The sequence below is a fragment of the Budorcas taxicolor genome, chromosome 1 (genome assembly GCF_023091745.1).
Source record: "Budorcas taxicolor isolate Tak-1 chromosome 1, Takin1.1, whole genome shotgun sequence".
Taxonomy (NCBI): domain Eukaryota; kingdom Metazoa; phylum Chordata; class Mammalia; order Artiodactyla; family Bovidae; genus Budorcas; species Budorcas taxicolor.
Genome location: NC_068910.1, coordinates 147,439,864 through 147,465,340, shown reverse-complemented (window position 1 = coordinate 147,465,340; position 25,477 = coordinate 147,439,864). Strand labels below are relative to the sequence as shown.

At 43.8% G+C, this 25,477-nt stretch overlaps 1 protein-coding gene across 1 annotated transcript; it reads left to right on the top strand.

The window, feature by feature from the left end:
- The first annotated feature begins 10,762 nt into the window (after window positions 1–10,762).
- EIF2B5 (eukaryotic translation initiation factor 2B subunit epsilon) lies at window positions 10,763–19,843 on the top strand. Its single transcript, XM_052644936.1, has 16 exons — window positions 10,763–10,968; window positions 12,408–12,532; window positions 13,398–13,583; window positions 13,675–13,852; window positions 13,937–14,017; window positions 14,296–14,373; window positions 14,909–15,221; window positions 16,126–16,271; window positions 16,482–16,623; window positions 16,746–16,847; window positions 17,168–17,275; window positions 17,412–17,502; window positions 17,801–17,924; window positions 18,600–18,725; window positions 19,142–19,252; window positions 19,419–19,843. Exons 1-16 carry the CDS (start codon window positions 10,765–10,767, stop codon window positions 19,476–19,478), a joined length of 2,175 nt encoding a protein of 724 aa, XP_052500896.1. The 5' UTR covers window positions 10,763–10,764; the 3' UTR covers window positions 19,479–19,843.
- Window positions 19,844–25,477: the final 5,634 nt, after the last annotated feature.

Genomic DNA, 25,477 nt, shown 5'->3' with positions numbered 1-25,477 from the left:
TGGCAATTTGATCTCTGGTTCCTCTGCCTTTTCTAAAACTAGCTTGAACATCTGCAAGTTCATGGTTCGTATTGCTGAAGCCTGGCTTGGAGAATTTTGAGCATTACTTTGCTAGCGTGTGAGATGAGTGCAATTGTGTGGTAGTTTGAAAATTCTTTGGCATTGCCCTTTTTTGGGACTGGAATGAAAACTGACCTTTCCCAATCCTGTGGCCAATGCTGAGTCTTCCAAATTTGCTGGCATATTGAGTGCAGCACTTTTGCAACACCATCTTTTAGGATTTGAAATAGCTCAATTGGAATTCCAACACCTCCACTAGCTTTGTTCGTACTGATGCTTCCTAAGACCTACTTGACTTCACATTCCAGGATGTCTGGCTCTAGTCCAGTGATCACACCATCGTGATTATCTGGGTCAGGAAGATCCTTTTTATATAGTTCTTCTGTGTATTTTTGCCACTTCTTCTTAATATCTTTTGCTTCTTTTAGGTCCATGCCATTTTTGTCTTTTATTTGTGCCCATCTTTGCATGAAATGTTCCCTTGGTATCTCTAATTTTCTTGAAAAGATCTCTAGTCTTTCCTATTCTATTGTTTTCCTCTATTTCTTTGCATTGGTCACTGAGGAAAGGCTTTCTTCTCTCTCCTTGCTATTCTCTGGAACTCTGCATTCAAATGGGTATATCTTTCCTTTTCTCCTTTGCCTTTTGCTTCTCTTCTTTTCACAGCTATTTGTAAGGCCTCCTCAGACAACAAGTTTGCTTTTTTTCATTTCTTTTTCTTGGGGATGGTCTTGATCACTGCCTGCTATACAATGTCACGAACCTCTGTCCATAGTTCTTCAGAACTCACTCTGTCTAACAGATTTAATCCCTTGAATCTATTTGTCATTTCCACTGTATAATTGTAAAGGATTTGATTTAGGTCATACCTGAATGTTCTCTCCCATCAGGAAACTTCCATAAGCCTCTTTTCCTTCTCCATCAGAGAGCAGACAGAATGAAAACCACAGTCACAGAAAACTAACCAATCTGATCACATGAACCACAACCTTGTCTAACTCAATGAAACCATAAGCCATGCTGTGTAAGGCCACCCAAGATGGATGGGTCATGGTGGAAAGTTCTGACAAAACGTGGTCCACTGGAGAAAGGAATGGCAAACCACTTCAGTATTCTTGCCCTGAGAACCCCATGTACAGTATGAAAAGGCAAAAAGACAGGACACTGAAAGATGAACTCCCCATGTCGGTAGGTGCCCAATATGCTACTGTAGATCAGTGGAGAAATAACTCCAGAAAGATTGAAGAGACAGAGCCAAAGTAAAAACAACACCCAGTTGTGGATGTGACTGGCGATGGAAGTAAAGTCTGATGCTGTAAAGAGCTATATTGCATAGGAACCTGGACTGTTAGGTCCATGAATCCAGGCAAATTGGAAGTGGTTAAATAGGAGATGGCAAGAGTGAAAATCAACATTTTAGGAATCAGCGAACTAAAATGGACTGGAATGGGTGAATTTAACTCAGATGACCATTATATCTACTACTGTAGGCAAGAATCCCTTAGAAGAAATGGAGTAGCCACCACAGTCAACAAAAGAGTCCAAAATGCAGTACTTGGATGCAATCTCAAAAACAAAAGAATGATCTCTGTTCATTCCCAAGGCAAACCATTCAATATCACAATAATCCAAGTCTATGCCCCAACTAGTAATGCTGAAGAAGCTGAAGTTGAACAGTTATATGAAGACCTACAAGACCTTCTAGAACTAACACCCAAAAAAGATGTCCTTTTCATTATAGGGGACTGGAATGCAAAAGTAGGAAGTCAAGAAATACCTGGAGTAACAGGCAAATTTGGCCTTGGAGTACAGAATGAAGCAGGGCAAAGGCTAATAGAGTTTTTCTAAGAGAATGCACTGGTCATAGCAAACACTCCTTCCAACAACACAAGAGAAGACTCTACACATAGACATCACCAGATGGTCATTACCAAAATCAGATTGATTATATTCTTTACAGCCAAAGATGGAGAAGCTGACTGCGGCTCAGATCATGAACTCTGATCACTAAGCAACAAGTAAGCCCAGCTGAGAAGCACGAAAGGCTCTAAGATTTACCCTGAAAGTGCCCTAATCCATCAGCTCCATACATACAAAAACCAAAGCTCTGACTGGCAGTGTCTAGAAAAGTCCAATTCTTATACATGTATCAACGGTACTCTAAAGGGGAGATATCAAATCATTATTTTGACATCTTTACAGGTAGAACCTGGAGAGGAAAAAAGTGTCAATTAGTTAGAAGAAAACACAGGGTTGGCAGTGATTTCTTGAATATGACACCAAAAGTACAGGCAACAAAAGAAAAAACAGGTAAGTTGGACTTCATCAAAATTTAAAACATTTGTGCATCAAGGGACACTACCAACAGAGTCAAAAAGCAACCTGAAGAACTGGAGAAAATATTCGAAAATCATACACCTGACAAGGGATTGATACCCAGAATATATAAACAACTCCTACAACTCAACAACAACAAAACTGATTTTAAAAAGGGCAAAGGAGTTGAATAGACATTTCTCAAAAGAATATATACAAATGGTCAATAAGCACATGAAAAGATGCTCAACATCACTAGTCATTAGAGAAATGCAAATCAAAACCACAATGAGATATCACTTGACACCTGTAAGGATGAACATTATAAAAGAAAAACTTTTTCAAAGAAAATAACAAGCTTTGGTGAGGATATGGAGGACCTGGAACCGTTATGCATGTAAGTGACAATGTAAAATGGTACAGCTGCTGGAAAACAGTATGGTGGCTTAAGATTAAATCATGCAATCCAGCAATTCTACTTCTGGATATATACCCAAAAAAAGTGAAAGCAGGGACTCAAACAGATACTTATACACTCATGCTCAAAGCAGCATTGTTCATGATTAGCTAAAATATGGGAACAACCCAAGTATTGTTTCACTTGGGTTCACAGTGAATGGATAAGTAAAATGTAGTGTATACATAGAGTGGAATACTATTTAGCCCTATAAAGGAAGGAAATTCTGACATATGCTACAACATGGATGAAACTTGAGGGCATTATGCTAAGTGAAATAAACTAGTCATAAAAGAACAAAATTGTATGAGTCTACTTAATCTACTTAAATGAGGTACTTAGAATAGTCAAAATCATGTAGACAGTAGAATAGAGGAGAAGAGAATGGGAAATTATTAATATTGTTTGATGGATACAGAGTTTCAGTTTCACAACATGAAGAGTTCTGTGGATGGATGGTGGTGTTAGAAGCACAACAATGTGAATATACTTAATACCACTGAACTATAGACTTAAAATGGTTAAGATGGTGATTTTTTTAATTTAAACTTATTTATTTTAATTGGAGACTAATTACTTTACAATATTGTATTGGTTTTGCCACACATCAACATGAATCTACCACGGGTGTACACAAATGCAAATTAAAACTATACTGTTCCCCTACATATTGATAGAAAGTCCAAACTTTGACAACACATTCTGTTTATGAGGCAGCACAGGTACAGGCACTCTCACACATTGCCTGTGTCAGGGCAAAATGGCACATTTTCCATGGATAGCCATTAAGTATTCACAACACCAAGAGCAATGAAGGTTTAGCAGGCTTCACAGTGAGTTCACCAGAGTGTCCCCTGCCATGGAAATCGAATTCAATTTGAACTAATCACTCTCCTTTAAGAACAAATTCTAGGACTTCTCTGGTGGTACAGTGGATAAGAATCTACCTGACAATGCAAGGGACAAGGGTTCGATTCCTGGTCCAGGAAGATTCCACATGTGGAGGAGCAACTAAGCCCATGTGCTATAACTACTGAGCCCAAGCTCTACAACCCACAGGTCACAACAACTAAGCCCATGTGCCACAACTACAGAGCCCCATGCTCTGCAACAAGAGAAGCCACCACAATGAGAAGTCTGCACATCACAACGAAAAGTAGCTCCTGCTCACTGAAACTAGAGAAATGCCACACACAGCAATGAAGACCCAGTGCAGCCAAAAATAAATTAAAAATTTTAAAGACAATTTTAAGAAATAAATGCAAATGTATAAAGATATCAATGTGCTAATTCACTTCAGTCATGTCCAATGCTTTGCAACTATGGACTGTAACCCAGCAGATTCCTCTGTCCATGGGATTCTTTGGGCAAGCGTACTGCAGTGGGTTGCCATGCCCTCCTCCAGGAGATCTTCATGATCCAGGAATCAAAATCCTGATTCCTACGGCTCCTGCATTGCAGACAGATTCTTTACCACTGAATCACTGGGGAAACCCAAAGATATCAATAGAAAGGTGATATTAATAGTTGCAGCATTATTTGCAATAGAAAAAACTGCAAAAATAATCTGAATGTTTATCAGACAAGAAACAAATAATGATATACCAAACTATAGAATGTTACAGAATCATTGAAAATAGCTATAGTTTGTCTACATTCCACCATATATTAAATAAAAATTAAATTTGTTGCAGACAAAAACATATTATCATAATAATAGCTAATACTTGGACTTTCCTGGCAGTCCAGTGGTTAAAACTCCACACTGCAAATGCAGGGTGCATGGATTCAAATCTTTCTTGGGGAACTAAGATCCCACATGCCATACAGTTCAGCCAAAATAATAATAATGATAGCTAACACTTATATTGCATTGATAATGTGTCAACAGTGTTCTAAGGGCTTTTCATATATTATCTCATATAATCCTCACAACAAACTAATGAGGTAAATACTGTTATTGTTGTTGTCCAGTTGCTAAGTCATGTCTGACTCTTTGTGACCCCTTGGACTGCAGCACGCCAGGCTTCCCTGTCCTTCACTATCTCCCAGATTTTGCTCAAATTCATGTCCATTGAGTCAGTGATGCTATCTAACCATCTCATCCTCTGTTGCCTCCTTCTCCTTTTGCCTTCAATCTTTCCCAGCATCAGGGGCGTTTCCAATGAGTCGGTTCTTTGCATCAGGTAGCCAAAGTATTGGAGCTTCAGCATCAGCATCAGTTCTTCCAATGAATATTCTGGGCTGATTTCCCTTAGGATTGACTGGTTTGATCTCCTTGTAGTCTAAGGGACTTTCTAGAGTCTTCTCCAGCACCACAGTTTGAAAGAAAACACTAATTCTTTGGCATTCAACCTTCTTCAGGGTCCAACTCTCACATCCTTAAATGACTACTGGAAAAACCATAGCTTTGACTATATACACGTCTGTCGACAGAGATGTCTCTGCTTTTTAATACATTGTCTAGGTTGATCATAGCTTTCCTTCCAAGGAGCAAGTGTCTTAATTTCATGACTGCAGTCACTGTCCACAGTGATTTTGGAGCCCAAGAACATAAAATCTGTCACTTTCCACTTTTTCTCCTTCTGTTTGCCATAAAGTGATGGGACCAGAGGCCATGATCTTAGTTTTTTGAATGCTGAATTTTAAGCCAGCTTTTTCACTCTCCTCTTTCACCCGCACCATGAGGCTTTTTATTTCCTATTCACTTTCTGTGATTAGAGAGAAATCTGCATCTTCATATCTGAGATTATTTCTCCAGCAATCTTGATTTCAGTCTGTGATTCATCCAGCCCAATATTTCACATGATGTACTCTGCATATATATTAAATAAACAGGGTAACAATACACAGCTTTGTCATACTCCTTTCCCAATTTTGAACCAGTCCATTGTTCTGTGTCTGGTTCCAACTGTTGTTCCTTGACACACATACAGTTTCTTAGGAGACAGGTAAGGTGGTCTGGTATTCCCATCTCTTTAAGAACTATCCACAGTTTATTGTGATCCACACAGTCAAAGGCTTTAGCATAGTCAATGAAGCAGAAGTAGATGTTTTTCTATAATTCTCTTGCTTTCTCTATGATACAATGAATGTTGGTTATTTGATCTCTGGTTCCTCTGCCTTTCTTAACCCAGCTTATACATCTGGAACTCTTATATATATGTGCGTGTGTGTGTGTGTGTTTGAATACATGAAAATGGTGTGTGTGTATATATGTGCTTAGGCATATAACTCTATGCCTAGATACATAAATTTAGCAGGGAAATAGAAAGAATACCCATTTAATGTAATGGTTATAACTCTGGGAGTTGTATAGAGTGAGAGAAGTAGGGGAAGAAGTTTTTACTTCATTATATAGTTTTTCTATGTGGGGTGTGTGTGTGTGTGTGTGTGTGTGGTTTGTTAATTTGTGGTTTCCAGAAAGCTTTTTTCCCAATTTTTTTATTTTGGTAAAGTATACATAATACAAAGTTTACTATTTTCACCATTTTTAAGTGTACAGTTTAGTAGCCTTAGGTATATTCACTCTGTTGTGCTATTATCACCACCATCCTTGCACGTAACTCTTTTCATGCTGTAAAACTGAAATGCTATACCCATAAATAACTCCCCATTTTCTCCTCCTTCTCATAGCCCCAACCATTCTGCTGTTTATATGATTTTGATTACGCTAAGTATCGCATATGAATAGAATTCTATAGTATTTGTCTTTTTTCTGACATTTCACAAAGCATAATGTCCACAATGGAGTTTCATCTACTTTGTAGCATATGTCAGAATTTCCTACCTTTTCAAGACTGAATCATATTCTACTGTATATATACAGCACCTTTTGTTTATCAATTCATTCACTTGGGTTGCTTCCATGTTTTAACTATCATGAATAAATAATGCTGCTATGAACATGAATATATAAATATCTGAGTCCTTTTTTTCACTTTTTTGGGGTATATATCCAGATGTAGAATTGCTGGAAACATAGTAATTGTATGTTTCATTTTTTTGAAGAACCACCATACTGTTTTCCATAGAACCTGCACCATTTTACATTTCCACCAATAGTATATAAAGATTCCAATTTCTCCACAACCTCACTAATGCTTCTTATTTTCTGGGTTTGTTTGTTTTGATAACAGTAATCCTAATGAGTATGAGGTGATATTTCATTGTAGTCTTGATTTGCACTTAACTAATGATTAATCGAGGAGGGCATGGCGACCCACTCCAGTATTCTTGCTTGGAGAATCCCCATGAACAGAGGAGCCTGGCAGGCTACAATGTATGGGGTTGCAAAGAGTCCAGCATGACTGAATGACTAAGCACAGCACAGCACACAATGATTAGTCATGCTAAACACCTTTCATGTGCTTGCTGGCCACTTGTATATCTTTTTTTGGAGAAATGTCTGTAAGAACCGCCGCGGGAAGAAAGCGCCACCTCTATGGACCGTTGATGAGGGCCTTTATTGGGCGGTCACTCTCGGGCAGAACTCCCGGGGGCGGGGCGAGTGAGCAAGGAGACAAAGGGAGTCTGCGAGGTATGAGGGGTGGGGGAAGGGTTTTATAGCCGGGGCCCGGGTTCCCATATAAGGAAGAAAGTGCGGGCTCAGCGGTGATTGGCGTCCAAGGGCTCCGTGTCGGCTCCTGGTTAGTCCGCTTGGTTGCCGGTCCCTCTCCGAGTTGTGTCTGCAGTCCTCTGCCGGGTCATGTCCCGACATGCCTGGGCACGCCCAGGCCTGCCTTAACCATCTTGCCCTGACCTCTCAATGTCCATTCAAGTCCTTTGCCCATTTTTGTTTTATTGTTGTTAAGTTTTGGAAGCAAAAAAAAAAAAATCAACAGGTCAAGAAAGAGTCTCTGTAACAGACATCTGTTAAAACCTTATCTATCCAGCTACAGATCTACAGAATTACAAGGCCTGGATTTACCACTCACACTTTCTGAGGTGAAAGTGTTCCTCAACCAGTCTTATCTGACTCTGTGCGGCCTCATAGACTGTAGCCTGCCAGGCTTCTCTGTCCATGGGACTCTTCAGGCAAGAATACTGAAGTCGAATGCCATTTCCTTCTCCAGGGGATCTTCCCTGAAAGGTCAGGGCAAGGTCGGGCGTGTTGAGGCATGCCTGGGCATGTCCGGGCATGTCGGGACATGTCCCGGCAGAGAGCCACAGACAAGCCCTGGAGGCGGGCCCACCAAGCCGTCCAATCAGGAGCCGACAGGAGCCCTCGCCGTCCAATCAGGAGCCGACATCGGAGCCCTTGGACACCAATCACCGCTGAGCCCGTGTTTTCTTCCTTATATGGGAGCCCGGCCCGGGCTATAAAACCCTTCCCCACCCCTCTTACCTCGAAGACTCCCTTTGCTTCGCAGACCCCCCTCGCTTCCTTGCTCACCTGCCCCCGGGAGTTCTGCTCGAGAGCGACCGCCCAATAAAAGGCCCTGATCAACCGTCCATAAGGGTGGCTCTTTCTTCCCGCGGAGTTTCTTACATTCCCCACCCAGGGATTGAACCGTCATCTCCTGCATTGCACGCGGATTCTTTACCTTCTGAGCCAGCACTTTCTGAAGTGTCTGGAGTCATTTAAAATTTTCTACAATTGGACTTTCCATACCTTCATCACACCCCCACACAACCCTCTTGTGTTTATTTACTCACCCCTCTTTTCTCTTTCTTCCTGTGGGTTTGTAGGACAGTCAAACATCTTCTGCAATGTATACTCATTTAGTTGAAAACATTTACTGAGTTGTCGTCTGCCTTTCCTTCTCCAAGCTAAATTTTCCAAAATTCTGAAGAAATAGTTTTCATTCAGCACCATCACTAACTGGTACAGGGAAGAAATGACAAGGCCCATCAGACCCACGAGGAGTGTTCCTGAGGAATGTGGGCCAAGCCACAGCCGCTGCGTGGGAACAAAGCTCAGCCTTTGGAACTCGGAATCCCGACATGCAACGCAGCCACGGGTTAAGGTAAAGACCCTTGCAGAAACTTTGCCACATGGTGAAACACCAACAGTTCTCGTGTTGAAGGAGCGCGCTGCCTTGCTGGAAAGCTCCTTCCAACCAAAGGACACTCAAACTGCCTCACCCCGTTTCCAATGCCTCACCCCGTTTCCAATGTGTCCCCAACGTCCCGCACTTCGGCAGGCCTGGCTGACGCGCCTGCAGTCACGGGCTCTTTCCCTTAGGATGCCACACTTCTCAAGACTCCAGTCTTGTGGCTTACGTCCAACTCCACTTTATACAGTTCTTGGTTCCAAATTTATTTCCAATCTGATTAAGACACAGAGTAGGGTTTCAATAAATGCTGACAGATTGAATAAATGGAGATGTCATAAAAGAATAAAATTTTAGCCACACATAATTTGGTTCTTTTCCACCAGATCCCAGCACATTAAAAATTGTAGTCCTCCGTTTTCTTTCTCCTCACCTAATGTGAGCCGTCACCTTGGAGAGTCCAGACCGAGGAAGACATTTCTTACCCTCAGGGCACTCACAAGTCTACATAAATAACAATAAACTGTGGAAAATTCTTCAAGAGATGGGAATACCAGACCACCTGACCTGCCTCTTGAGAAACCTATATACAGGTCAGGAAGCAAGTAAGAACTGGACATGGAACAACAGACTGGTTCCAAATAGGAAAAGGAGTACATCAAGGCTGTATACTGTCACCCTGCTTATTTAACTTAATGCAGAGTACATCATGAGAAACACTGGACTGGAAGAAACACAAGCTGGAATCAAGATTGCTGGGAGAAATATCAATAACCTCAAATATGCAGATGACACCACCCTTATGGCAGAAAGTGAAGAGGGACTACAAAGCCTCTTGATGAAAGTGAAAGAGGAGAGTGAAAAAGTTGGTTTAAAGCTCAACATTCAGAAAACGAAGATCATGGCATCCGGTCCCATCACTTCATGGGAAATAGATGGGGAAACAGTGGAAACAGTGTCAGACTTTCTTTTTCTGGGCTCCAAAATCACTGCAGATGGTGATTGCAGCCATGAAATTAAGAGACATTTACTCCTTGGAAGAAAAGTTATGACCAACATAGACAGTATATTCAAAAGCAGAGACATTACTTTGCCAACTAAGGTCCGTCTAGTCAAGGCTATGGTTTTTCCTGTGGTCATGTATGGATGTGAGAGTTGGACTGTGAAGAAGGCTGAGCGCCGAAGAATTGATGCTTTTGAACTGTGGTGTTGGAGAAGACTCTTGAGAGTCCCTTGGACTGCAAGGAGATCCAACCAGTCCATTCTGAAGGAGATCAGCCCTGGGATTTCTTTGGAAGGAATGATGCTGAAGCTGAAACTCCAGTACTTTGGCCACTTCATGCGAAGAGTTGAGTCATTGGAAAAGACTCTGATGCTGGGAGGGATTGGGGGCAGGAGGAGAAGGGGACGACAGAGGATGAGATGGCTGGATGGCATCACTGACTCAATGGACGTGAATCTGAGTGAACTCCGGGAGTTGGTGATGGACAGGGAGGCCTGACGCGCTGCGATTCGTGGGGTCGCAAAGAGTCGGACACGACTGAGCCACTGAACTGAACTGAAGTGAAGCGACTTAGCTCGCAAGCACGGAGTGGAGATTATACATCCAGAGCCGCTTCGCAGAGAGTACGAGTCTCATTATCCCCTAAGAACGACAGTTTGCTCAGGAACAAATGATGGCAACATTTGTTGCCATAAACCCCTCCTCGCCGCCCGGGGGCCTCAACTGGCCGCACCCGCGCCGCTGGGCCCCACTGCTCTCTGCCTCGCAGCTCAGCCCTTAGGCAGACCTAGGGGAGACGCATGCGCATTCTTCCGCCCTCGGCTCCTCCCTCCCTTCTTTCGCTACTCCTTCGCATTTCGAGTGCTGGATCTTTTTGTCCCTTACTGTGTGCCGTGTCAGTTTCCGTGCGGAAGTGGTGGCCGTGAGAGAAGATGGCGGCTACTGTGGTGGCGCCGCCTGGTGCGTTGGCCAGTCAGGTCAACAAGCGCAGCGGCGGCGGACCGGGAGGCGGCGGCGGCAGCGGTGGTGGGGCGGCCAGAGGGGCGGAGGAGGAACCGCCGCCGCCCCTACAAGCAGTTCTGGTGGCCGACAGCTTCAACCGCCGCTTCTTCCCCATCTCCAAGGACCAGCCTCGGGTGAGCGACGTGCTCGAGAGCTGCCGGAGGGCCTTGTAGGTGGCAGGGCTAGAGCAAGTAATACTGGGTGGTGAGGCGGCCTCTGGAAGGACTTGTGCCCACTCTCTTTCCCAGAAATCGTGTTTATCTGGTTAGGAGGAAAGCGGAGAGACGGTCTAAAGCCCTGACCAAGTGAGCGGCTGGCAGATTTGGGCACGCGTAGTGCTGTTCACCTCCGGGTTTGAGAGGCCCGCAGGACTAACCTTGGACCAGTGCTTGTGAGAAGCCTTCACACGAGGATTCAGTGCCTCAAGAGGAGGCTGCGCGGCTTTTATGCATAGGAAAAAGAGATTCTTAGGTGAAAGAAGATGTTACCTCCTTTTGCCTCCAAAAGGGAGGTTCTGGGCCTAAAAAAGGAGCAGACTAGTCTGATCCCATAGTAACAGCTGTTTTGGATCTTGTACAGTGTGCTTTTTTTCTTTCCAGCTTTTGATGACAGTCAGTGCCATCTGTCAAAAGGAGAACAGAACGGGTTCAGTGGCTGGTTGCCAGCATCCCCTGTATTGTCTAGACACTGGGGAATTGGACTGAGGTACTCCTAATGATTGCTGGGTTCCTCAGCAGTCCCCATTTCAAAGAAAAGGACTTACATTCTTTTTTCGGAAAACCGTCTTTGACTCCCCACCCCACCTCCAAATAGTCTAATTGGCTATTTATTTGGGGCAACTGATTGGGATGGCTAGCCCCTGGCTCTTAGAAAGAGATCAAGGAAGGAAATCTTACAGGGAAAAAGGCCTAAGTTTCTGGAGGTATGACTGATTTCTAGTGTTAGAAATCAGGGTTGTCTGTTCTGTATCAGCTCTGTCTGATGCTAAGCAAGTAAATTCTGTGTTTACTGTATCCAGATTGCAACACATTAAACTCATGTTTGGGCTTCCCGAGTAGCTCAGCTGGTAAAGAATCTGCCTGCAATCCAGGAGACCTCGGTTTGATTCCTGGGTGGGGAAATTCCCCTGGATAAGGGATATGCTACCTACTCCAGTATTCTTGGGCTTCCCTGGTGGCTCAGATGGGTAAAGAATCTGCCTGCAATGCAGGAGACCTGCATTCGATCCCTGGGTTGTAAAGATCCCCTGGAGGAGGGCGTGGCAACCCACTTCCAATTTTCTTGCCTGGAGAATCCCCTTGGCCAGAGGAGCCTGGTGGGCTGCAGTCCATGGGGTTGCAAAGAGTCGGACATTGGACATGACTGAGCAACTAAGCACAGCAGACTCATGTTTAGAGCATTCCATAAACATCAAAGGTAGGAGCCTGATTACTTTTAAATAGGAAAGATAAAACTAGTGTTTGAAGATACTGACAGAAGAGTGAAATTGTGGTTGAAGTAGGAGAAAGAATGCTTCTCAGAGGATCCTCACAGATAACAAGTCTTCAGACTTTTTTTGTCTCTTATCCTCCAGGTCCTCTTGCCCCTGGCCAATGTGGCACTAATTGACTACACTCTGGAATTTCTGACTGCCACAGGTGTACAGGAAACCTTTGTCTTTTGTTGCTGGAAAGCTGCTCAAATCAAGGAACATTTACTGTAAGCTCTGCAACTTTTCTTTCCGTGTTTCACCATTTTTTCCCTGGTTTCCTTAGGATGAATGTAACTAAGGGGAAATTATGAGGGAGAAAAATGTGTCTATTTGTATCCCATTGTAAGGTCTAAGGGCATTCTCTCCACTTAGGAGGCGAGTAGCTGAAGTTGTGACAAAGATTAAAGAACAGCATTTGAATTTTTTCTGAATCTCATAAAGTTTAGTCCCAGTGAGTTTTGCTTTTTATTTGGTGGCTCCAATCTGCCAGTTACAAGAGTAACATCTTTGTTTTTCCACTGAGCTTCTAAATGTTGAGCTCTTCCTCATCTTTGTATTCCTGGTACCTAGCTTAGTACCAAGCACATAGTAAACACTTAACAAATGTTGAGTGAAATCTTTTTGAAAAAGAGTGACTCTCAGGATTTAAGGAAGCTTAGGAAATAAAGGCTAGGATTAGCGTGATCTCCATCAGACAGCTCCTAAATGTGATATGAACTTTAAGAGAAAAGTTTGTCCCTAGAATACTTTGAATAACCTAAGTCTCAGTGGGATTTTTAGTTCCAATCCATGTTTGGGGATGGGTCAGGGAATGGAGAGGAAATAGCCATGCTTCTCTAGCCCATAAAACAAGATTATATACTGAAAACAAGATTTATATACATCAAACAAGATTATATACATAAAATAAGACACTATACTGAAACCATTAATTATAGTTCATTAATCTCTTTGAAGTGGAGGAGAAGCTGGCAGAAACTCCAAAAAAATCACAGCAAAGGAGTGTGAATGTTGAGTGGTGGGGGAATAGAGAAGCTCTGCATGATCTTTATGTTTGGTTTACTCATTCCCCTCACCCCTCCCTTCCCTTAGGAAATCCAAGTGGTGCCGCCCAACATCCCTCAATGTGGTTCGAATAATTACATCAGAGCTGTATAGATCACTGGGGGATGTTCTCCGTGATGTTGATGCTAAAGCCTTGGTGCGCTCTGACTTCCTTCTGGTGTATGGGGATGTCATCTCAAACATCAATATTACCAGAGCCCTGGAAGAACACAGGTCAGGATGGGAAAACAGTAGAGGTAGGGTTTGGGACCAACAGAGCCCTAGGACTGCTTTTTTACAGCTATCTCCTTCCTGTCCTTTATAGGTTAAGGAGGAAGCTAGAAAAAAATGTGTCTGTGATGACGATGATCTTCAAGGAGTCATCCCCCAGCCACCCAACTCGTTGTCATGAGGACAACGTGGTAGTGGCCGTGGATAGTGCCACAAATCAGGTGCTCCATTTCCAGAAGACCCAAGGCCTCCGACGTTTTTCTTTCCCTCTGGTATGTGTTTATCTGGGGTCCTTGAAGTGGGAAGGTGACAGGCTTCAGCAGGAGATGAGTTAAGTCCTTGTAACTTCTCCACAGAGCTTGTTCCAGGGCAGTGGAGATGGAGTGGAGATTCGCTATGACTTACTTGATTGTCACATAAGCATCTGCTCTCCTCAGGTGAGCTCCTCATGTCAAAGGCTGCATATCCACTGAGGAAAACTCTGAGGGTGTATTACCACCCCCTTAAGTGACAAGGTATATTTCTTCTCCCCCTCTCTCCTATCTGTTCTATAGCAAGGAGGTGTTGTCGTCTTGACCCCAATAGTTCATTGGCTGACTTTTTTGGGATTCTTGCCCATGTCCTGCTGTCACAGTGTCTGATATGTCTCTAGGAGGCTATGTTTGCTTCCAGAGAATAGTACTTGACATCATCCCCCTCTGACTTCTCCACACAGGTGGCTCAACTATTTACAGACAACTTCGACTACCAAACACGAGATGACTTTGTGCGAGGCCTGTTAGTGAATGAGGAGGTAATAAAAGGCTCCCAGTGCCTCTTTAGAAGAGGGCTGTAATATTATCTCACGCTGATAACTTTTGGTTTCCCACCCCCACCCCTCCAACCCCACCTTTTTTCCTCTCTTTCTTCATTTGCTTTTTTATTTTAACCAACTTCAGGGACAGTAGACCCTGCTGACACACAGAAGATTCATTTTTCGTTTTTGTCAGATCCCCAATACCATCTGACCACCAGTGACATGTTAAAAAATCTCAAAATCAATAAATTGATTGCTAAAAACGTGACTATCCACCATTACACGCAATGTGAAATTTTGTTTTCCCTTGGGTAGGTGGGGAGACTTTTGGTCCCGTCTTATATTTTATTGAGCTGTAGGAGGAAGGAAAATAGCTGGATGTGAGGGGGAAGCAGTACAGAAGAAAGTCTCAGGCCACTTGGCTGTGACATTGAAAAGCAGTAGGGGATTTAAGGAAGTTAGAAGAGAATTATACTGGCGGATGTTCTTTCTCTCTTGCTTGCTTGGGTGACCTTTTTTTCTCCTCATTTAGATCTTAGGAAACCAGATCCACATGCATGTGACAACTAAGGAATATGGTGCCCGGGTCTCCAACCTACACATGTATGCTGCTGTCTGCGCAGATGTCATCCGCCGATGGGTCTACCCTCTCACCCCAGAGGCTAACTTCACTGACAGCACAACCCAGAGCTGCACTCACTCCCGACATAACATCTACCGAGGGCCTGAGGTCAGCCTGGGCCATGGCAGCATCCTGGAGGAAAACGTGCTCTTAGGTTCTGGCACTGTCATTGGCAGCAATTGCTCCATCACTAACAGTGTCATTGGCCCTGGCTGTCACATTGGTGAGTATAGGTAGGGAGGTCAAGCTGGCCATCCTAGGAGCAGGAACTTGGGGGAACCCCATGAGTCCAGAAAAGGATACAGAGGGATAGTCCCTGAGAATAAGGAACTAGAGTGGCTGCCTTAATAAAGGAAGAAACAGGGATGTAAAAACAGTGATACTTTTAATTTGTGGTCTGTGAGCCTATTATTGGGTGACTCTTCGCATTCCAGGGTACCCTGTATTCACATTCAGGACCAACTGGATAATTAACATGCAATAACACCTGTTCAGTACATTGCAGTTTACAAAGGGGTTCTGTGTACTTTATTTCATTTAATCCTCATAAAAACCTTGTGAGGTATTATTTATAGATAAGTTTTATAGATAATCAGAAAGGCTAAAAGTGGTTGTCCCTCCAAGGGCTCATAAGAGGCAATGCAGGTACTTGATTCTGATTATAAGTCTAGGGTTCTTTATACTCTTTAATAACTCACTTTGGTAATAAGAAAGTGATGCTTCTCATGGAACTGCCCCATTAAGAGAACAATAAGATTCTGACTTTAAAATGTACCGAAACAAAAGCGGTAGAATAATTTGGTTCTACTTTTAGACAGGAGTGTGATTCTAATAAGTTTCTTGAAAGGGATCTCCAGAAATCTTAAAGGTTCTCAGGTTCTTAAGTTCAGTATATAGTCAAATTGTTGTAAAACTGGTGGAGGGTAGTAAGGCTGAGCAATGTTCTGGTCTCTGGCCTGAGCTTAGAGAGGAAGAGGGGATTTATGGTAATTTGGGGATGGAGTGGTAGAGCTGGATGGAAGCTCTGCTGGTGTCAGTCAGCCCCATTCTCCACAAATGGTCTGAAAAGTGGTCTGGTCTGGAATTGGAGCCATGGGTGACCAGGAGTCTTTCCTGTCCTGAGCCAGGTGATAATGTGGTGCTGGACCAGGCCTTCCTATGGCAGGGGGTCCGAGTTGCTGCTGGAGCACAGATTCATCAGTCTCTGCTCTGTGACAATGCTGAGGTCAAGGAAAATGTTACACTGAAGCCTCACTGTGTCCTTACTTCCCAGGTAAGACCTGCTCCACATGGCACAGCTGAGTGGTGGTTATGCTGACCCAGAAAGTGCCTTATGTCCACCAAATCCAGCCTGAATTGAAATTCCCAATCCAGTGTTTTCATTTGCTTTCTACTTGACTTAGTAAAGTCACTTTCCTTTGCAGGGAGTACTTTTCCCACACATTAATGGATTTGTGCCACCCACTCCTTTTTTCTCCTCCAGGTGGTAGTAGGCCCAGATATCATGCTGCCTGAGGGCTCGGTGATCTCTTTGCACCCTCCAGATGCAGAGGATGATGAGGATGATGGTCAGTTCAGTGATGATTCTGGGGCTGACCAAGAAAAGGAGAAAGTGAAGCTGAAAGGTGTGAGACTCAGCAGGTGTGGGGCATCTGTGTGTCTCTCTGCCCCATAGAAATACCAGTGTTTCCTCCTAAGGGGTTGGTGCTTCTCATGGGCCCTTGCTAAAGATCAGTGTCTTTTCCAGGTTACAATCCAGCAGAAGTCGGAGTTGCAGGCCAGGGCTACCTCTGGAAAGCTGCAGACATGAACATGGAGGAAGAGGAGGAACTACGGCAGAATCTATGGGGTAAGCTAGGCCTCATTCCTGCCACCCACCATCTAAATCAGGTTATTTTGAGGGAGTTTGAATACTTCAGAATCATACTGGCAGTGGTTTAGTCCCTAAGTTATGTCTGACTGTTACAGCCCAGTGGACTGTAGCCTGCCAGGCTTCTCTATCCATAGGATTCTGCAGGCAAAAATACTGGAGTGAGTTGCCATTTTCTTCTGCAGGGGATCAGAATCAGACTGCTTGTTCATTAATTTATTCATGCAGACAGAGCAGATATATTGCTCTCTGTCAGTGGCTCTTCCGTTTCTTTTTTCTCACCCCTTCTGGATTCTCAGGACTCAGAATCAACATGGAAGAAGAGAGTGAAACTGAAAGTGAGCAAAGTATGGATTCTGAAGAGCTAGGCAGCCGGGCAGGCTCTCCACAGATGGATGACATCAAAGGTACGTGGCCAAGGGAGCAGTGTCTGGGACAGAAGAGGAGAACATCCAGTTTGGTTGGGCATAAAGTGAGGACTGGATGACTTAACGCGTCCTGGAGCAATATTGGCCCATGAACTTATTCTTGCTTTGATTTTAGTGTTTCAGAATGAAGTCCTGGGAACACTACAGCGGGGCAAGGAGGAGAACATTTCTTGTGACAATCTAGTCCTGGAGATAAATTCTCTCAAGTAAGAGCAGCCTCTCCCTATTCTCATCTTCTCGGGGTAATCCTAGGTGGTGGAGGTTCTCTCCTAATTCTTCCCCAGATAGGAACATGTTCCCTTGACATCGCGACTGGACAAGGCTGGTAGCATTTGAAACAGGGAGAACATTGTTCTAGCCTCAGCATAGACTTCTTCCTTCCAAAATCCTCCCTTTCCATGTTGCATCTGACTTCCTCTTCCCTAATGTCCTGCCAGAGTCATAGTCCTACAGTATGCTGAAAGGGCCAGTGAAGGCCCTGGTGTCACCCCAGTGTCCCCACAGGTATGCCTACAACATAAGCCTGAAGGAAGTGATGCAAGTATTGAGCCATGTGGTCCTGGAGTTCCCACTGCAACAAATGGATTCCCCGCTAGACCCAAACCGCTACTGTGCCCTCTTGATTCCCGTAAGCAAAGATTGAGGCTGGGTACAAGGGGTTGAGTGGAGACAGGTATACATTTTGGGGGCTTGACTTTAAAGGAAATCAGGAGTAGAAGGTCTTATGGGGTATATGTTACTTGTAGTTCCTTTCTCCTTGCCTCTGGACACAGATTGGGTTCTAGAGCAGGTTTGGTTGTCCAGGGGAGTCAAATTAGTTTCAGTAATGAGTGGCCTTTGAGATTCCAGTATTCAGATGGTACTAGACCCCAAAGGCATACCCAGAATGGACTGGATTGTCATACTCCGACTGAAAATGATCTGACCCAGAATAAGGTGAACATTTAGACTGGGAACAGATATTTTGAAGCAGCCTGCAGCATCTAACCCTCTTCACCTTCCCTAGGAAATTTCTTTTTCTCCAGTCCTTCCAGCAGCTCCCAGGTGCCTATGACATAGTTCCACAGAGCCTGTATAATCTCTTGTCTTTTTTAATTTTTAATTTTGTGACTTGCGGGATCTCAGTTCCCTCATCAGGGATTGAGCCCAGGTCATAGCAGCAAAAATACCAAATCCTACCACTAGACCACCAGGCAACCACCTCTTGTCTTGAAAGACCTATGTTATCATTATTGATTCTCTTTACTGTCCAGGTCTAGGTTCATGCTCAGGAATATATTGCAGCTTCTCCTCTTTCCCACAGTTGCTCAAGGCCTGGAGCCCTGTCTTTAGGAACTACATAAAGCGCGCCGCTGATCATTTGGAATCTTTGGCAGCCATTGAGGACTTCTTTTTGGAGCATGAAGCTCTTAGCACTTCCATGGCCAAGGTGAATACCACCCCAAGCCATATAGTCTTGCATTTACTTTGAAACAGGCTTTGGAGACCTCCATGGAGACACAGTATAGACTGACATGAATCCATATGGAGTTTGGTTAATAGTGTCATCTACCTGTAGTGTTGTGCTCATTGCTGAGATAGTACAGCTTGGAGCCAAGCTAGTAAGGCAGCCATTTGGAGGTTGTCCTGGGAATGTGTGGAGCACTACAGTTACAGAAGTCAGACCTGTCCCAGTATCAGAGTGAACAGCTCACTCTTGTCTGTTTTGGAGGAGACTGCACAGTGTATAGGAGGCAGCTGAGGGCCTGGTAGGAAGGCACTAGATCGTGCTGCCTCTTCCTCTGTTATCCATTGTATCTTGAACCCTGCAAGGCCCCTGAGACCTCCTCTGCTGGCCTTCTGTAGGTACTGATGGCTTTCTACCAACTGGAGATCCTGGCTGAGGAAACAATTCTGAGCTGGTTCAGCCAAAGGGAGGTAACTGACAAAGGCCAGCAGTTGCGCAAGAATCAGCAGGTGAGTCAGGTTGCCTTCCTCTGACTGCAGTGGGTGTCTGGTTCCCTGGCTCCTGGCCCTAGACTCCAGGTGGCTGGTCCCTGAGCCTCTGGTTGTTTATCCGCTAAGGAGAACAGGAAGGTTATGTGCGTCCCCCTCAGTAGCTCTCCACTCTGTTTCCTTACAGCTGCAAAGGTTCATCCAGTGGCTAAAAGAGGCAGAAGAGGAGTCATCTGAAGATGACTGAAGTCACACTGCCTGCTCCTGTGGATGTTGTTGATTAACCTCAAGGTTTCTGGGCCAGGACAAGTGAGAGACTAGTTCAAAAGGATGAGTGACCACCATCTGAACTGAGACTGGAGCAGAGGCTGGAACTATAATATTCTTCCCACCATCAGCAACCATGTGCCTCCCATCCTGACTGGGGAGTGGGGGTGAAGGAAGTTGGGCTGGATAACAGCTCTGCCTAAGGAGGAGCTAAGCAGGCCCTGCGGTTAGAGGAAGACCAGAGGAACAGCTTTGTGCTCTGGTTCCCCTCAGGGAATAGCAGAGAGCAGTTGGCCCTCTCTGCTGCTTGTATTTGTTAATATTAAAAAAACAGAGAGAGGGGTATATTTGGTTTCTCTCCAACTCTGATTGATCAGCCATTGGTGTAGGTGACCAAAGAGTTCTGAACCTCTGATGTAGTAGTAGCTTTTTCTTAACCACCTGGTGGAGAGGGAGAAGAGGGGTGTTGTGTCCACTAGATGGTACTGTGGTGCCTCACTAGTTGACCATTGCCTTGGTCATGATAGTGGAGGGGCTAGATTCTTTTCCAGCCTTTGTGGACCAATTTGTGGTCCTGGAGTGGTGTGCCCAAACCAAGTTCCATAGAGAGTCCTAGTCCAAACACTTTTCTTCAGAGGGCGATGATACCAAGCATATGTAAAGTCCATTAACCACCTGCCAGTCCATCACATGCTTTGTCCAGTTGATCCAGGTCCACTGTCAGGGAAACAGGGCTACTCTTCATCTTCAAAATAAGGGAATTTGTTCAAGGTTTCATGACTTTTTGGGGGGTAAAGTTAAGGACTTGATCCTCATCCAGAATTTTTTTTCCTTCACCATTTTCAGTGTCTCAGTGAAGGGAAATTCCCCCCAGATGCAAATACAACCTCAGTCCAGCAATGAATATTATTAAGAACAGAGGAAGAATCTGAGATGGGCTGTCCCCTCATATGTGTTATTTTAGTTAATCTTCACATCAGCCCTATGAAGTAGGTCTTATCCCCGTTTTCCGATGAGAGGAGTCTAAAGTTCATAGAGGTCCCATAAGTAGTAAGTGATAGAGCAAGGATTTGTTATTAGACTCTAGAACTGGAGTTTGTCAGGTTCCAATATTGTCTGCTTTAACTTGGACTGTGAGACATGCCCTTCTGTCTTATCTTGTTGAGTTCTTTGTTGCTTTCCTATAATCCTCACTCTGTTAACACTTAACTCTGGCAGATGTCTCTGGTAACAAGTGGCCCTCTTGGACATCGGATAAAATGGTTGCCTCTCTTCATTTCAATTGGGTAGAAGGAGTAAGCTGAGGAAGGGCGTACTGAACTGTGTTCAGGAGTGTGAAGGGGCATTACTCAGTATTTCTGAAGAGGGAGAAACAGGGTGGCTGGGATTTGGCTTAATTTGCTTTTCTTATTCCGTAAATCTCAGTTTCTGGGTTCGATCCCTGGGTCGAGAAGATCCCCTGGAGAAGGAAATGGCAATCCACTCCAGTGTTCTTGCCTGGAGGATCCCACGGACAGAGGATCCTGGTGGGCTACAGTCCACAGGGTCGCAAAGAGTCGGATATGACTGAGCGACTTCACTTCACTTCACTTCTTTGTCAAATACAGGACCTAGTGACTAGAAAGCATGTGAAGGTTATAGATGGACCTCATAGGGACAGTTAAGTACAATTAACTGTAGAGTACCTCTAATTTATACCTAGTGGGTGGCAGAGATCAGAAGTGGCCTGTAGAACTTTTTAGAAGGAAGATATTCCTTCTAGTTTGGGTGCTTAGGGAGAAGGCTTACAGGATTGTGACACCTGAGTGGCTTTAAAAAACAAAAGTAGAAGAGAACATTATAAGCAAAGCAGTGGGTTTCCACTTGAGTATGGCAGATTGAACACATGAGCTTTTTACTCCCTCCAAAACCCCTTTCAGTGTCAACAGAGGAATTTTTCGAAAAAGGCACATGACTCTATGACAAGGAAAACAAGGTGACAGCAATGAATGAAAGACATCAACATTTTGGAAAAAAAAGTAAATGGGAAGGTGAAGGTTGAGCTAGCAGAGCAGAATGAGTTGGGCTCTACCTGCTGAGGTGGTTGTTAACAAGAAGCAAATCAGTGTGCCCTTCTCAACCCAGAAGAGGCTCAGGAGAGGGTACGGATTGGGGCTGAGAACTGAGGTTGGGGGAGAAGGGAATCAGAGATGTGTATGAGAAAAAGCCCCCCAGGTCCTTTATCTGATCCAGCCGAGTGACTACCCCTACTTCTCTGCAAGAGATAGGAGCTTTAGTCTCTGGAGAAATGGTGGGGAGGCAATTTTCAAAGAACTACTTATAAAGGTTTCCTAAACCCAAAGGTCATGAATTTCTAGAACTGACAAGAGTCAGTGAGTGCCCAGCACAATCAACAAAAATAGCACCGTGAAATCTCAGAACCTCAAGGAAGGTATAAACCTTTAGAACCACTGGATTTAATAGGAGACATGGTGGGGATGAGAGTGAGGGGCTAGATTGAAAATGAGGGATAAAGTGAAAGTATATGAGTGGCAGGGCTCTGAATGTCACCACAACTGACATAGCCCCTAGGCCAAAACAATTGCAGACAAAAGGCCTACAAATATATATTTGTTTCAAAAAAAAATCCATCTTCCCCCCACTCATCACCCTACAGTGAAGCTGGTTATTTAATAAGCCCTGTACATGGACAGAATTTACAATTAGCCTTTTAGTATTTCACTCTTAAATGTGAATAGACCATTAAAGGCCACCAGACGCGACTGAAGCGACAGCAGCAGCAGACATTTGAGGAAACTTGCAATATGAAAAGTAGAGATCACAACAAACAGAAAATTGAAACTAAGGAATTCACAAAGTAGCTTTCTGAAAACTTTAGGGAGGAAAATGCTATAATTCTCAAAGCTCAGAGAAGATAATGTGTCTTTGAATAAATGCTATGAAAAGGAAAAGTTGGAGAACAAAAGAATTCTTAGAAATTAAAAAAATAGGTAAATGATTTTTTTCCTACTGGAAAACTGGAAGAGTACAAAACCAAATAGGAGGGAGATTATACTACGTCCATCCTTATATACTTACTGAGTTTTTAATTGTGAATATTTTACCTGTACGATTAGATAGGGGAAAGTTTGGAAATACTTTTAAGAAATCTTGCAAAAAGGTGAAATCATTTAAAAATAAAGTGGATGATGAAGAAAAAGGGATCAATCCAGAAGGTCCAACATGTAGCAGGAGTTGCAGAAACAACAGGAAAAAATGGTAGTAATGTTACTAAATAATTCAAGAAAGTATTGTTGAACTAGATGGGAAGTGCTCACCCAATGCCTCGCACAGTGAATAGCACCAAGGCATATCACCAAGAAATTTGAGAACCCCCAGGGATAAAGAGTACTTCCTAAAGACTTGCAAAGAGAGTTAAAAACAAGTCCTGTACAAATGCTTAAGAAAAATTAAGAGATCAAACTGATCACTTAATAGCAACACTGGAAGCTAGAAGACAATGGAGTGACTCAATTCTGAAGGAAAATTATTAATACTTGCTCTCATCTTTTCAAGTTTCTCCCCAGTTAAAAATCTTTTTTTCAAAACTATTGAAATATAGATGGTTTACAATGTGTTAATTTCAGGTGTACAGCAAAGTCATTCAGTTTTATACATATTAATGTATATATACTTTTTCAGATTCTTTTCCATAATAGTTCACCCCAAATTTTTATTTCTCATGCTTTCAAGGGAAACTACCAAAGGATGTGTTTTAATACTATTGAGGAGCAAATTATTGAGGAAACCGGAATCCAATACAGAGGAGAGGTAAAGAGAATTCAGAGAATGATGCAAAGAAGTCCAAGGATGAGAGCTGTTCACAGACTGAGACAGCCAGCAGTGCGGACCAGAGCAATGGAATGGAAGGGTCCAGAAAAGAAAGCCAATGCGTTATCTAGTACATTTAACTGAATTAGTAAAATATGAATTGAGAAGCTATTAGATTATGTGGAAAGACTTAATGATAAGTACACTATATAAAAAAGCAAACGCAAGAGCAAGGCAATGATTAATGCCAGAAAGAAAAGTTCGAAACAGTCAAAATGTCAATACTAAGTACTATATTTTCTTAACCAAAATCCTAAGAAGTTAGGGGAGGTAGAGAAAAGGTAAATCCATCAAAATCGGAAATCAATAAACAATGTCGAATGCATAAATCAGGGCTTCCCTGGTGGTCCAGGGGTTAAGAATCCACCTGCCAATGCAGGGGACATGGATTCAGTCTCGGGCCCAGGAAGATCCCATATGCCTTGGAGCAACTAAGCCCAAGCGTCACAACTACTGAGCCCATGCGCCTCAACTAGAGAAAGCCTGTGCACAGCCATGAAGACAGCACAGCCATAAATAAATAAAATTTTTGAAAGACACAGAATGTATAAATCAAGAAGTAATATGAGCTTAAAAAATGTACACGGGTCGGGGTGAGGAGGGAAATGAAACAGGACTGCTGTTAAACATTTTCTTGATATTTGTCTATGCATGCATATTAGTTTGATAAAAATTTAAAGGGAAGGTGTGAAATGAAAATATATTCAGTGCATGAGCAGGGGCTGACAAGTAGGTTGAACAGATTTAAGTCAAAACTTTATAGACAGGATACAATGAAAAAAAGGCTGTAGAGGTAGGTAGAGGTTAGATTATGGAGAGCTTTGAATATCATGCTATGGATATTTGAAAAGTACTGCAAAATATGGAGAGGTTTCTAAGCTGAAGAGGTATCTGAAAGGTCCTTAATCTTGAAATGCTTATTTGGCAACAATATACAAAATGGAGTGGGAGGAGCCCACACTTGTTACTGTGGCCTAAAAGGACCTATGTGGTCTGGTCCCAGCCTACCTGATACTCATCTACCACCATCATTGTAGTCACAATGACCTTCTTTTTATTCTTCAAAATTGGCAAGTTTATTCTTGCCTTAGCCCTTATACTTGTCTACCTCTGCCTAGAATGCTCTTCCTCCAAGACCAGACTTTATAGATGCTTCCTCACTAGTTCTAGGTCTTCAGGCAAATGGAAGAGGCCTTCTCTGACTTCCCATATTACTCTTTCCCCTGTTACTATCACATCACTCTGTTTTACTCTTTTTCATAGCATTTGTCACTCTGAACTTATTTATTTACAAGCCTGTATGTTGCTACAGTCCATGGGGTTACAAAAAGTTAGACACCACTGAGCAACTGAACACTGTACCTCCTTCCAAATGAGTGAAGAGCCTAAGAACAGCCTTATCGGCCTTGTTTTGCTCTTTCATGCAGTATGCCTTGCACATAGTAGGCACTCAGTATTTATTAAACAAGTTACCTAAAGCTTAGGCATGAGGAGATCTGTTAGAAACGATTATACTTAGCCCTGGCTTGAGACTTCATGTCCCAGTCAGGCAGGCATCTTCATACTTAAGCTCATTCTGCATTCAGTCCATTTATTAAATCACTACTTCACACTTAGGTACTGAGGTTACAAGAAGGAATCAGAACTCGATCTTGTTCTGTCCTTAAGCAGTTGTCAGGTAGACTCAATGACAGCAGCTATGCTTCTCAGCAGACCCTAAAAGGCCAGGTAGATGAGGCTCTATCCTCCAGAGATACTTGGTCAGAACCCCTTTTCTGGGAAGCAAAGCAACCCCTACATTAATGCCTCCCCAGCTGCAGAGGAGCAGCCGATCCCCTTGGGTCCAGAGCCAGGGCCTTGAAAAGTCCGGGAACCCGGCCATCCTGGAAAGATCTATCCATCCAGCCCCTGGGGGCGTAGGCGACCGCCGCCACCCTCCCCCCGGTCCTGGGACCAGAGCGCAGGAGCCGAGCACCGCCTGGTGGGTGGGCGGGGTGTCCGCGGGTCCGGCGGAGAGCCAGGCCATCTGCCGCGAGGCCAGAGCGGCTCGGCGGCGGCCGGGGGCGGGGCCGCGCCGGGGCGGGGCGCGCCGGGGTCGGGGGCGGGGAG